This window comes from Pantherophis guttatus, chromosome 6 (genome assembly GCF_059756535.1).
Source record: "Pantherophis guttatus breed Tessera chromosome 6, ASM5975653v1, whole genome shotgun sequence".
Classification (NCBI taxonomy): Eukaryota; Metazoa; Chordata; class Lepidosauria; order Squamata; family Colubridae; genus Pantherophis; species Pantherophis guttatus.
The window spans coordinates 42,341,890-42,355,173 of NC_142068.1; the positions used below are offsets into that span (position 1 = coordinate 42,341,890).

The 13,284-nt window shown below is 38.1% G+C and overlaps 1 protein-coding gene across 1 annotated transcript; it reads left to right on the plus strand.

Annotated features, from left to right (window-relative positions):
- The first annotated feature begins 521 nt into the window (after nucleotides 1-521).
- Nucleotides 522-10,933, plus strand: ILKAP (ILK associated serine/threonine phosphatase). The gene is made up of 12 exons (XM_034439709.3): nucleotides 522-937; nucleotides 1,659-1,724; nucleotides 2,642-2,698; nucleotides 3,666-3,785; nucleotides 4,811-4,937; nucleotides 6,518-6,624; nucleotides 7,032-7,125; nucleotides 7,499-7,586; nucleotides 8,436-8,557; nucleotides 9,524-9,643; nucleotides 9,772-9,853; nucleotides 10,644-10,933. Exons 1-12 carry the CDS (start codon nucleotides 883-885, stop codon nucleotides 10,782-10,784), a joined length of 1,179 nt encoding a protein of 392 aa, XP_034295600.2. The 5' UTR covers nucleotides 522-882; the 3' UTR covers nucleotides 10,785-10,933.
- Nucleotides 10,934-13,284: the final 2,351 nt, after the last annotated feature.

Below are 13,284 nucleotides of genomic sequence, written 5' to 3' on the forward strand. Positions count from 1 at the left end.
GCATCTCGGCTGGAAAAACCTGAAAAAGTACGAAACTTTTAGGATTTTTGCAGTCCAAATATGGACACTCCGGCTATTAGATGACGGTGCTTGCTATTTAAATTAAAGGGCAAACAACTCTGTGGGCCGACAGAAAGGTCCGGTGACTTCATCACCTGCGGTGAGGCCTCTATTACTACAAACCGACCAGACATGGGTACTGAGTGCTACTCCTTCTGCTCCGCCCCGCAGGAAGCTCGGGCTACTAGGACAGCAGCCGTGACACTCCCGAGTTTTTAATCTATGAATTATATCGAGCTATAACCCAATCATTCGCCTTGGGGCTTAGAGCGGTGGCCGGGAACCTTCCAGAGTCGTACGAGACGATCCACCTGCGGAACCACCGGGACCACAACCGGTGGACTGCGGACGCCACAAGTTGCAGCGCCCCCCTCCCCCCCTCCCCGGTCCCCCAAGCGGAAGAGCTTTGGCGGGAAGCAGATCACCGAAAACACCCCCGCGGCCCAGCCCTCCTCAGGTTTACTTCCAGGGGAAAGCCCTGGAAGGAGATCGCCCAGGAACCGCCCCCGGAAGTAGCGAGAACGGCCGGGTCATCCTTTGTTGGGGGCCACAGAGCTAAGACCTCAAAGACAATTCAGAGGCGTCTTGGGACCTAGGCCCTTCCGGCCACTTGAACGCGCCCTCTCGCTGGTTTTAACCTCCCCAAGATTGCCGCGACCACGCCCCTTCTGGCGCGACCGTCGCCTTGAGGGCCTGAGCGCGAAGGGCGGCGCTTGAGTCACCCTGACGCCAATGATTGACAGCTAGGCCGGCCTTTGCGCGAGGGGGAGGAGGGAGCGGCTCGCGCTGGCCGGTGCCGCTCTGCAGCCTCGTTAGGGCTGGATGGATCTTTTCGGGGATCTTCCGGAGCCAACCCCTCCGGCAGTGGCAGCAGTAGGTGAGTGGCGGGTCCCTTTGGGGGCTCGGGCCCTCATGTTGGAGGAGGAGCGGGCCCGAGTCTGCAGGGAACGGGCGAACTGGGCCAGCTTCATTCTCCCAGGAGCCTTCGGGGTTTGCCTTGCTGCAGCTTCCCCGCGTGCTCTCGCCCGCTTCCCGAGGGAGCAGAGGAGGCTCTCTAGGAGGCTTGTGACGTTCGAGTACGGAACAGTAATGCTTCGAATTAAGACTCTGCCAAGCGCGAGTCAACGCGCATGCGCCTGTGACCCCACTGGGAAATCCACGCGTCTCTTATTGACACTCGGGGGTGACCTCTGGCGGGCGCAGGGAACACCTGAGTAGCCCGGGTGGCTCCTAATAGCCAGACCCTGAGCCACAGCCATTCCCACCAGTTTTATACCTGGAAGGGTGAGGCAATTAACTGATGATAGGATTGCTCTTGCAATAATAATAATAATAATAATAATAATAATAATAATAATAATAATAATAATAATAATAATAATAATAATAATAATAATAATAAAGTTGTAAAAAGTAATGCGTGAAAATCTGGACACCCACTAAAGGGCAACAAAGAGTTGCTGAAAAGTGCCCATTATTTGGTGTCGCCTGGCAGTATTCGAATTTTTTGTAGCCCTATTTGGCAGCCCTAGTTATATTTTTGAATACTGTATGTTAATAGATTGCTCTGTGATTTGATTTGATTTGGTTTTGTTTAGAGAAAGAGGGACAAAAAGGATCTCTGCTTTTTGATGATCTTCCTTCAATCAGCAACAGTGATTTGGGTATGATTGTTGTCTGCGTCTTGTGTTACTTTGAATTCTCTTGCTTTCTCTTGCTTTCACAAGCTAGTTGAGTCCTTGTGCAAAGTTCCACGTAGAGGCCGTGGGAATTTGGTAGGTTTATCTGGCCCCAATGGCCAGGAATTTGCAGATTTGTTCCCCTGGCTGCTAGTAAAATACAGCAATGGATAGGGTTTTTCTGTTGGCTGGTACCAACTTTTTCACTTGAACAGTTAACATCGTAGAGAAATACTAGCCATAACTACTCCATAGTTATTTAACTCTGAAGCTTTTTCTTAAAGGGAATATTTTTAGATGGAGATAGATATATAAATAGGTAGATAATTTTTAGAAATATATATTGTTATGGGAAAGCCATTGATTGCTGGGGTAACACATATTTTGCAAGAAGATTCCAGTTTCATTTCCTGGGGTGGCTGGTACAGAGAGCTCCTACTTACATCCTATATTATTACCAATACTGCTTGATATATCAGATAGTTTTCTTTTGGAACAAAATTTCTAAACACACTGCCAATTTTTAATTTACTTTTTAAGAAATTTTGCTAAGACTTAAATTAGCAATTTATACTTCTAGTTAGTTTTATTGGTCAATTACCAAAATAAATTTCTGTCTGCCTCTTTTTATAAACTATATTTTGACATGGATAATGAATGTAATCTTTTCCATGTCTATTTAAAAGCTATTTTTTAAGGCCTACTTCTAAGTAAATATAGGATTGCAGTCCTAGTGCTTTTCCCCTCATTTTATGAATTGAATTTAGTGCCATGTGTGAAATGGATAAAATGTTAAGTAGCTGTTAAGCTTGACAGAGTTTTTTGGAGATGAAACTGCTCAAAAGTCTACTTACTGTGAGATCTGACTAGGGTTGTGTATTTCCTTGGGGTTTTTTTTTTAGGAGCAGGAGGCTCTTTGCTATTTGATGACCTTCCACCTGCCAGCAGTGGCAACTCAGGTGAGCCATGACTAGATTTATTTTGCTATTTATTACACTGCTCTAATAGAGTTACACTTGAGTGTTAGCTGTTTAAGTACCTGTGGTTTACACTAAATGCACACAGTAATGTGTCTAAAATAATACTAGAAGGGGTAAAATATCTGTGATTTTCCTTTTTTTCAGATTAGAGAATATTGATGCTATTCATGTTTTTGTTATGATACTAATCAAGTACTTGAATAGGTGAGATTACTACTCTGCTGTTGCTGAGGCCACAAATATCTACAGAAATTTACCTGAGATCAATATTTGTGGAGAAATAGCACTCCAGGGAAATGGTTCAGCATGTTCCCTGCTGTAGTTGGTCCAAATTCATCTTCTAAAGCAGCTGTTCTTTTATTTTATTGGCCTGCATTTCCATGTAGTGTACAATTAGGCTTTTTTACTTCAATTTTAAATATCAATATTTGTGACAACCTTGGTTTTTTATTTCAAAAGCCAATCTAAGCTAAAGGAAAAACCCAAGCATAATTAGGTGACAGAATAATAGTAGTGTACAATGTGGCAGCATATTCCATTTGGGGCACATGAAGTATGCCCACAGAACACTGCTGCTATTTGAGTTGAACTGGCTCACAGTAAGCTTTCCAAGTGGAGTTCAAGATGCTGGCTTCTACCTTGAAAGCTTCATAGCAAAGGGCCCAAGTTTCCTACTGGCCCTGTTAGTCCTTTGGAAAACTTGAATGTGCGGTTTTTTCCCTCTGGCACTCAGTTTTTAGTGGAGCCCAGTTAATGTACTGGTATTTTATGTGTGCTGTGAACTGGTTTGCAAGGCATCTAATTCTTTTAATTATGTATAGCCTTGTGGCTTTTACACTGTGTTTTATGAACTGATTTTATTAGTTGTGCAAAATTCTTTGACTAAGATGGGTGGCCATATAAAGTCTATAACTAAATAAATAAATAACAAAATTTTGTTTTTCAGCGTCTCATCCCACTGAGCAAGTTTCTCTTCCTGTGAGCTATGGAAAGGGAGAGAAGAGGAAGTCTACGGAAGGAGAGAAGAATGGGAGTGAAGAACTTGTGGAAAAGAAAGTTTGTAAAGGTTTTCAGACACTCTGAAGCCAAATATTTTGTTCTATTCTAGTGCTGCTTTAAATAATAAAAAAGTGAAATTGTTTTCCTAAGATGGTTTTGCCTGTAGCCACTCATAGGAACGGGAGGAGTTCCTGTACATAGATGAAATCCTTCCTAAGTATTTCTACCTTAGATGAATTTGTGTTTCTCCCCACTTAAGGGTACCAATGCAAATCCTTTTTCACTTAATAATTACAATCATGCTGCTGTCACATATTTTGGCTGCATTCCTTCACAGAATTCAGGACAGTCAGCATCAAGTATTACCATTTTTCTCACAGCTGCCACTTTTAGCATTCTTATGTTTAAAAAAATAAGCATACAGATTGCTTAACCTGCTTGGATTCTGTTTGCAAAAACAATATAATGCATAATTAAGATTAGTTACCTAATGTAATTAGTACAAATTAGAAGGCTATCCCAAATTGTTCACTGTGCTACATACACTTTTTTTTGTGTTGCCAAATTTATATTATTTGGCGCAACATGACTTAGTTGCTCTTGTGCACATCCTAGTATCATCTTGCCTAGGACATTGTGTTACATCATGGTTTTAATCATGACTTGCTGACTATCTAAATTGTTGACTCAATACATGATTTATAAGCTACAATGAATAGGTCCAAACATCAAACTTAAACCAAAATATTAGATACGGTTTATGCAGTGTGAGAAGCTTGTCCATATTCATCCTCTTAGTAATGCAGGGAGCATCATAGCTACACTTGCCCCAGAGTAAATATGGAAACCCAAACACGGTCTCTAAATTTTTCACCTGAATTATACTATTGGATAAGCTTTTCTTAGCATCATCCGCATGGTCACATTTTCAGTCAGAGGTACCATCAGGAACTATTTACAATTTTGGTATGGATTATAATGAAGAGGTGGTTAGAATTCTGGTCTTTAATTTTGCTAGCTGACTAGTGCTTTTACACAGGAAACATACTGAGGGGTTAAATATGGGTGCATTTTTGCTCTGTTTTTCTTTAGATTCTGCAGGTATTCTTGGTTTGAAGGGTTATGTAGCAGAGAGGAAAGGTGAGCGAGAAGAGATGCAAGATGCCCATGTTATTTTGAATGATATCACAGAAGAGTGCGGTCCTTTGTCCTCTCAAATGTGAGTTACATAGTTACTTTTTTATTGGATCTTTGTGTTTTCCTCCTCCTTAGTCCAGGATGGGTTTCATTGCTTGTCTGGATGGTAACTTCAGCTGGTTGGTTTTGTTTTAACCTTCTATAATGCTATAATGATACAAAAAGTATATTTTCTTTTAAATGTCACTGATTTTAGGAAGCCTGACTAAAAAGAGAATCCAAGACATCTAAAAAAGATGTCATTCACTCTGTAACATTCTCATTTTTAAATTTTAATTTTTGCAGAATAAAATGACAAAAATTCTTCCCCAAAGAAATGATTGGGATGAAAATAAAACATTAACTCCCCCCAAAACTGAATTAAAAATATTGATAAGTAATTATGTATATACACTATATGTAGATGCTCTTTTTTAATAGACCTATTTTATATTTTGAGTTTCTAGCTTATTCCAGACAAGCATTTCTCTTTAATTATTTATATCTTTAGCATGATCTTTTATTTTTCACATTAACCAGGAAAGAAAAGATTCTTCCCACATGGAACATAATGTTAAACCTGTGTATAAAGTAATTTAACATCACAGTCTTCATAAGGCATCGATAATAGTAATGCAATATTATTTAATATGCACTTAAAGCTAAATATAGCATAGATAAAACAAATACAATACAACATAAACTAATACCAGCAAGAAAACAGGAGTCAATAATAAAATACCTAAATATCAGCACATCATCTTTATCTTTGCTGAATAGAATTCTTTATTGGCCAAGTGTGATTGGACATACAAAGAATTTGTCTTGGGTGCATAAGATCACCATGTATATATAAACAGCAAGTAATAGGTCATAGATCATAAATCATAGTTACAATTATTAATCATAAATTACAAACAACAATTGATAAATCATAAGAAACCAATAGGAGAAGATAGTAGGAAAAATGAGAAATGAGACAGTGCTGTAGGAATTAAGTGTTCAGCAGAGTGATGGCACGGGGGAAATCTGGTTGTTTTGGCAATGCTCTATAGTGGTGCCCTGAGGAGAGAAGTTGAAATAGATAGGGTCCAGGATGTGAGTTGTCTGTAGATACTTCTCAGCCCTCTTTCTGGTTAGTACAGCATACAGATCCTCAATGGAAGGCAAGCTGTTTGCTGTTGTTTTTTCTGCAGTCCTAACTATCTTTGAAGCAAAGAAACCTTCCTACATAAAGATCCTGAGAAAACAAATATTTAAGAGGTTTTTTTTCAAACTTCAAAAGATCAGACTCCAAACTACTGATCAAAAGGAGCGTCTGTATATTTGCATTCAGGACAAGGGAAAAAATCCTGTAGAAGTGAAAATATAGAATTTTCTTGTACAGGTACTGGAATCTTTTCATAGCTGAACTGTTAAGGGAAGTTTTGGAATTGGAAAATGTAAAACAGATCACTTTTGCTTTTCTGAGACTAGGAAACATTCCCGTGTGTAGGTTGCAAGAAAGATTAATTTTTTTCTGGATCTCATGTTACAATTTCTACAGCTCTGTTGATGAATACAAATTCAGTATCATGGCCAATTTCAGAGTGAGAACAGTCTGTATCTGTATTTTCTTTATAGAACTCGTGTCTCATATTTTGCTGTTTTTGATGGCCATGGAGGAGTTAAAGCTTCAACATACGCTGCACAGAATCTGCATCAAAACCTAATCCGAAAATTTCCTAAAGGTCAGAAAATATGGTGGTATTCTTTGAGTTCTACTTTTGTTGAGAGCCACATACTGACTTGGATCTGTTAATAGGATATTCTTATATACTAACCTTGGGAAGACATACACTGATTTAAGAGTGTGAAGTAATTAAACAGTATCAAGCAGTATCTGAAGGATAACTTGGGTAAAACTGAATCTAAATCATTAATCTGATTTGTAGACTTTCTTAATCCCATAGTCATGCAGGATTAAGCAAAATAATTTTCCTTTCATTGTGAATGCTGAATTTTCTGTTTTCTCTGAGAGCTGCAAAAAATGGCTGGGGTGTCAATTCTGGAGTGGGTGGTGCCAATTCTTTCTAATATTTTCTCCATTAACCTCCAGATTAGATGTCTAATTGTTCCCTTTGAATCTATAAAACAGGAGAGGTACCCAGTGTGGAGAAAGCAATAAGGAGATGCATTTTGGATACTTTCAAACACACAGATGAAGAATTTCTCAAACAGGCTTCCAGCCAGTAAGTATATACTTATCAGGGATATAATATGTCAAGGTATTTGAAGTTGAACCTCTGTAGAAAGTTGGAAGGGATGCAACTTTGAATTTTTTTCTTCTATCAAGCAGTTTCTGCATATGGAAAGGTAGCCATTTAAGAAGAAAACTATCTGATATTTGTTTGCTACTTTTAGAACTTGGATAGGAGAGGAAGGTATTCCAACATGCATTCTGGAATGTTGCACTTGAAAATACCAGCAAGGCTGTATTATATGTGTGGGGTTCCATAGGGCCTATCATTTCCATCTTTGTAATGAGGGACCTGGTATCTTGTAAGAATCACTTTGAATAATTGGACTCATCTTTGTTTTGCCCCCAATTTCTAAAACCTGCAGGAAACCTGCTTGGAAAGACGGTTCCACGGCAACCTGTGTGCTGGTGATTGATAATACTCTGTACATTGCCAACCTTGGTGACAGTAGAGTAAGTCATACTGAAAATTGTGGGTACAGACCAGGGGTGGGTTCTACTTATGTTTACTACTGGTTCGCAATGGGGCTGTGCGCACACGCACTCTTCTGCGTAAGCGCAGAAGCGTTTTGATGACATCAGGGTCAGTGGGTGGAGTCTCCTTCCGGTTTTACTACCGGTACTATAGAACCAGTGAGAACCGGGAACAACCCACCACTGATCCAGACTATATGTGTTTTATAGCCCTAAACAAGAGTAATTGTTTTGTTTCAGTGATAAGATGATATAGCAACTATCTTTTAGTTCAGTAACTGTTTTGCAGTTTCTTTACCAAAAGACCAGGAGAATGACACAGATTCTTATACCGGTAGTAAGCACCTTGTAATAGCTGGGTGATTTTGGAGAAGGGTATTCTTAGTGACCTATTGCTTGATGATGTCTTTTTTTAAAAAAAAAACGTTTTCTTGAAAATGGATGTAGGTAAGCACTGGTAGCCTTTTGCTACCTAGTTAGAATGCTTGATATTTCAATACAGTAGGGGTTAGCAACCTTTCAACACCCAGCACCATTACATGAAGTCAAGGGATATCCTAGATATCTCAAAATAAACAATGCTCAGAATGTTGGCAATCTTACCCTGATCTCAGTCTTATTGTTTGGTTGGGGTGTTTTTTTTTTTTTTTGGCTTATTTTTCTAAACAAAATTCTTCCAGCTTCATTTGAGGGGGTTGGCAGTGCTGCTTTGAGGACAATGAGGCCTTTGTTCCCCAGATGTCATTTGTTAAGGACTACAGTACAGTGTGCTGCTTAGATCTTGCTAGCAGAGACTTTATGCTTACAAGAGTTATTTTATCTATACAGGCAATTCTTTGCCGTTACAATGAAGAGACTCAGAAACACACAGCTTTGAGTCTTAGTAAAGAACATAACCCAACTCATTATGATGAGCGGATGAGGATCCAAAAGGCTGGAGGCAATGTCAGGTAACAAACGAAAAGCAACAAAGGGAAATGATGGGAAGGAATTTCAGAGTTACCAAAGATTTCAGCAACTTCTTGGGAAATTTATGTGGTACAGAACTTACAAAATGATGTTGTAAATTTGGTGTTGCAAATCAAGGCTGAAAGCCCTATGGATCTCACTGGCTGATTTAGGGACACTCTCTAAACTCAATTTTCCTTTCGTTATGGAAATAAAGTTAAGAGCATCTATATCAGGTTGAAAATGGTTGAAAATGTAATAAATGTTGGGTACTTAATAATGGGTATTATATATACATACATGCACAAACTTCATATAAATTGTGATGTAGCAAATATATTTTAATTGGTATTTAACATAACATTGAGGTTCTAACAAATGTTTCATTAACAAAAAGGTAAAACAGGTTTTCCCAGCTTGACCCCCATCAGATGTATTGGATTGCTAATCCTAGCTATTTTAGACGATGCCGTTATTGATTATATGATAAGAGTAACAATGTCATGTAATACAGAGGACTTCCAGATAATTGTTTAGAGAAACTAATGACTTGAGTATTGATTTCTGTTTTTAAATATAAAGAAAATACTTGTATGTTGCTTTTAGTCACATTCTAAAATTAGAGATTGAAGCTGCAAAAGGAATTGTATCAGCCGTTTGTGAACTCTAGACAAATTGAAAGATTCTAGATTTTTCTTTCTTTGACCTGCTAAGTCTCTAGATAGTCTTGACCTACAACTGTCATCACTCTGAATTAGTGACTATGTTTGATAGAGATTATGAGTGTTGTAAACCAGAGTTTCTTTGGATCTACAGTTCAGAATTACAATCCATATGTCAGTGTTCCAAGTAACATACCTGTAGCAAACTGACTGAGGCCATTTTGAGACTTCAGCGCTGACACCATATTTTAAGGACTTAATTTAGTGACATCATTATAAATCCAGCACCCTCCTTTCTCTGTTTAGGGAAGGACGTGTTCTGGGTGTCCTGGAGGTCTCCCGCTCCATTGGAGATGGACAATACAAGCGATTTGGGGTTATCTCTGTGCCAGATGTCAAACGCTGTCAACTTACACACAATGACAGGTAAAACTGAAACAGTACCCAGGTAAGGAAATATATCTAAGTGGCTTCAAAAGTATAAGTACATGCTTTTTTTTTTGTTTTTTGTTTTTTTGTATTTGGGTACATCTTACTGTCAGTTTCTTTTGCAGATTTATCCTATTGGCCTGTGATGGTCTCTTTAAAGTCTTTTCACCAGAAGAAGCTGTGAACTTCATCATGTGTTGTTTAGAGGTGAGAAAAGGAGGGTTGTGTTGAAAAATCAAGAAGAGGATGATGAAAAAGAAATTACATGTCATTTATTTCAATTGGGCTTGTTCCTTTTTTCCACTTACTGTTTTGTCATTTCATTGCTGAACTTTTTATTACTGCTTGCTAAAAGGATTGTTGCAAACACTGTTTGAGAGGCAGCTGAGCTCTTTTGTTCTTTTCTGTTTTCTACTCTGTGGGCTGTATCTTTGCTTTCAACTTCAGAACAAACTTTGATTATTCCATCAAATGACAAGATTATTGCCCAAGTGTTGCTTTCTCTCTCAGATTAGGAATCTGAGATACCCGTTTATTTTGCCCCAGCAGCACGACCCTCTAATAAACAGGGCAGCAGTACTGAGACTGCAGAGTGGGTGATTTTGCTTCCTGTTTAAATGCAGAAAAGGTATACAGGAGCATGCCCATTATGTGAGGTTATTTTTGTGGGCGGGGAGGTGGGGGGAAGAGGTCTTAAAACTAATACATGTAATATTTTATGGACTTCAATCCATTCTGATGTATTGTAATGTTAGAGTCAAGGCAAGATATTATTTTGTTATTTTTTGGGATTTATTTCAGCAAGTGAGGTTATCTCTCTTTTTAAAAAGGATTGTTCTGTTGAGAATATGCAAATAACTATCTTCAAGCCTAAGTTATTACCTGTAGACCGAGAGGTATGATGAAGATTCAAGATGTCAGATGAGATATGACTATAAAATTATCTGATTGGAGTGAAAGGAAATTACCCTGATTTGTGTGATCTACTTCTCAACAGGATAAAACTATTCCCACAAGAGATGCCAAATCTTCCACTGATACAAAGTATGAAGCAGCCTGCAACAGGCTGGCCAACAAAGCAGTGCAGCGAGGATCAGCAGATAATGTCACTGTGATGGTGGTCCGGATTGAACAATGATGGGACAAATACGTGCAAGGAAGATCCGTAACAGCATGCAGCAAATTTAATAGAACACAATAGTGTGTTTGTGAAATGTGCGCGTGTGTAGAATCTTATGGATTTCCCCCCATATGCTTATTTGTAAATAAAAGGGTTTTTTATAAGCATTCAAGTCAGTTCATTGTTTCATAAAGTGTAAGTAATTGGGTCTTCTGTTTTCCTCCTTGAATGGGCTACAGGCAGTAATCTAACAAAATTCCCTGCAGATAGTCATATTGTTTGCTGTCTTACAAGATGCTTCAGGTTCCAGTATCCTAGTTTAAAAAAGACATGCACAAAGGGCACAGGTATATTTTATTGGCAACTTGTTTTAACTAATCCCATATAGAGAGGGAGAGGGAGAGGGAGTGTCATTTGAACTTTTGATTCAGGCTGCATGGATACTACCTCAAATAATATTTATATAGCTATATGCAAACTAGACTAAATTTCCAGTGAACTTGAGCTAGAAAGTGAGGTTAGATTAGATTTTAAATGCATGGAATATGGCATTGTTAGATTCTTTAGGCTGAAGTCTTGGAAGAAAGTATATCAGAATAAGTCTATCTTATGAATAGGATTGGGCTGTCATTGAGATGATCATATTTATAGTGACTGAAATTAGTGGGATTTTTCTGTCTGAATTTAAATAGAGATATAGAGTAAATTTGTGCCTTGGGTCAGCATTGACATACCAGTGTAGCTTGAGAGAACCAACTAACAGTGAATTATAGTTTATTTTCAGTTATGATACAAATTGTGGTTTGTTTGCACATAAACATTCAGGAAAAATTTCAAGGTATGAATTCATATGTGAGGAAAACCTTTGTAAGGACACTTCTCTTTTTTGTGAAATAATATTCTCCTCTCTTATAGATGCATAAACAATTCAATTTTTAACATTTCAACTTTAGATGTACTTTCTAAGTACCATTATTCTGATTATGTAATTAATAGGAATAGAATTAAGCTATTATGGGTGAGATGATACTCAATGGTGACAAGTGTAAGTAAAGTGGGGGGGGGGGAGAGATTGGGACAATAGGAACAGAATGCACCACCAACTCAATGTGAGCAAATGGGAGGAAAGGACGGGTTAATTTTGGATTGCATTAAATGAAGCTTTGTAGCTCATGGGAAGTAATAATTGCAGGTATTCTATTCTGAACTTGGGATCCTATGCCCATTCTGGATATACCACTTAAATAGCACATGAAGAAGCCAGAGTGGATTTAGGGGAAAGCTGTTAGGATGAGGCACACTGAGCCCCATGAAGAACAATTACAGATTTAGTTTATTTAACATATTTATCTTGCAATAGAGAAAGCTAAGGGAGATAACAATAGTGGGCTATACCGTAGACAGCTAAAATGTGCTACGTACAAAAGGGGATGGGCCTGTGTTCAGTTGACACTGAAAAAACAAGGATCAATGAGCCAAATTAAATGAAAGATTCAGGCTTCAAGTAAGGATTAGTTAAGATGGGTATTGAGAAAAGCTTAATGGATTCTTGTATTGAGCAAAGAAATGTTAGATGATCTGTATGGTCCTTCCAACTCAGAGCTTCTATGTTTCTTAGTGACATTGGGGTGCAGTTCAGCCAACAATCGTTTGGCTTATGCGTGGATGTCAGCAGCTGAGGTTATCAGTCACATAATAAAGTATTTGCTAATCAGTCCTTACATTCTCAGTTTAGTTTTCAATATCCTTTGCAAGTATTGCCATGCTGTTAACTATTTGATAGAAGCTGTTCAACAAATGGAATTCAAACCAGGAAAAAATATTCTCCAATTTAAAAATACATCTTCAGTCAAACATTTTCAATATAGAAGTGTTCTGAGCTTAGGTTAAGCCTACCCATTTGACTGGTCAAGTAGAATTTCAAACGTATCTGTAAACAATTAGATATAAAATTATATCTATAAATTGGTGCTCTCTGTTGAAATTATTGAGATATTAGGACTAGCTCCATGGTTCTTTTATATAATAAATCTACTAAAGAGTCTTTTTTTTTTCCTGTGCATCAGCTTCATTGTTTGGCCTATTTCTTTTGTAACTAAATAAAACACATTTAAAAGTGTGTGTGTGTTCATTAATTTTTTTAATACAGTAAACTAGAGTTGCTGTAAAAATATACTTTATAGTGTATATATGCACGCACACCAGGATACATAAGTAAATACATAAGCATATAAAGGAGCTGCAATTTGCAGATGATTGATTGTACTGCAGGGCAGGGCAGGGCCTAGGCCTTATCAAGCCAGTAGCATTTCCAGAATAAGAAGGGTGGATGCACAATTTACTGAGAATATGTTTTCCCTAAAATAGAGCTTTTATAATGCTCAGCTTAATCAGTCTGATGCCTACAATTCTAAATGTTCTGCAGATGTTTCTGCCCTCTAGTGGTCTTTAAAAGTGAAATTGAAATTTGACTTTCCAGTTCTTATATTCTTTTCAAATTTTCAAATTCTGAGCAGAC

Bases quoted from the DNA above. Each gene is read 5' to 3' on its own strand.
- ILKAP (XM_034439709.3), top strand. From the start codon at position 883: ATGGATCTTTTCGGGGATCTTCCGGAGCCAACCCCTCCGGCAGTGGCA. The intron at 4,938-6,517 runs GTGAGTTACATA...TTTTCTTTATAG, and splicing joins GGTCCTTTGTCCTCTCAAAT to AACTCGTGTCTCATATTTTG. The intron at 6,625-7,031 runs GTCAGAAAATAT...TCTATAAAACAG, and splicing joins AATCCGAAAATTTCCTAAAG to GAGAGGTACCCAGTGTGGAG.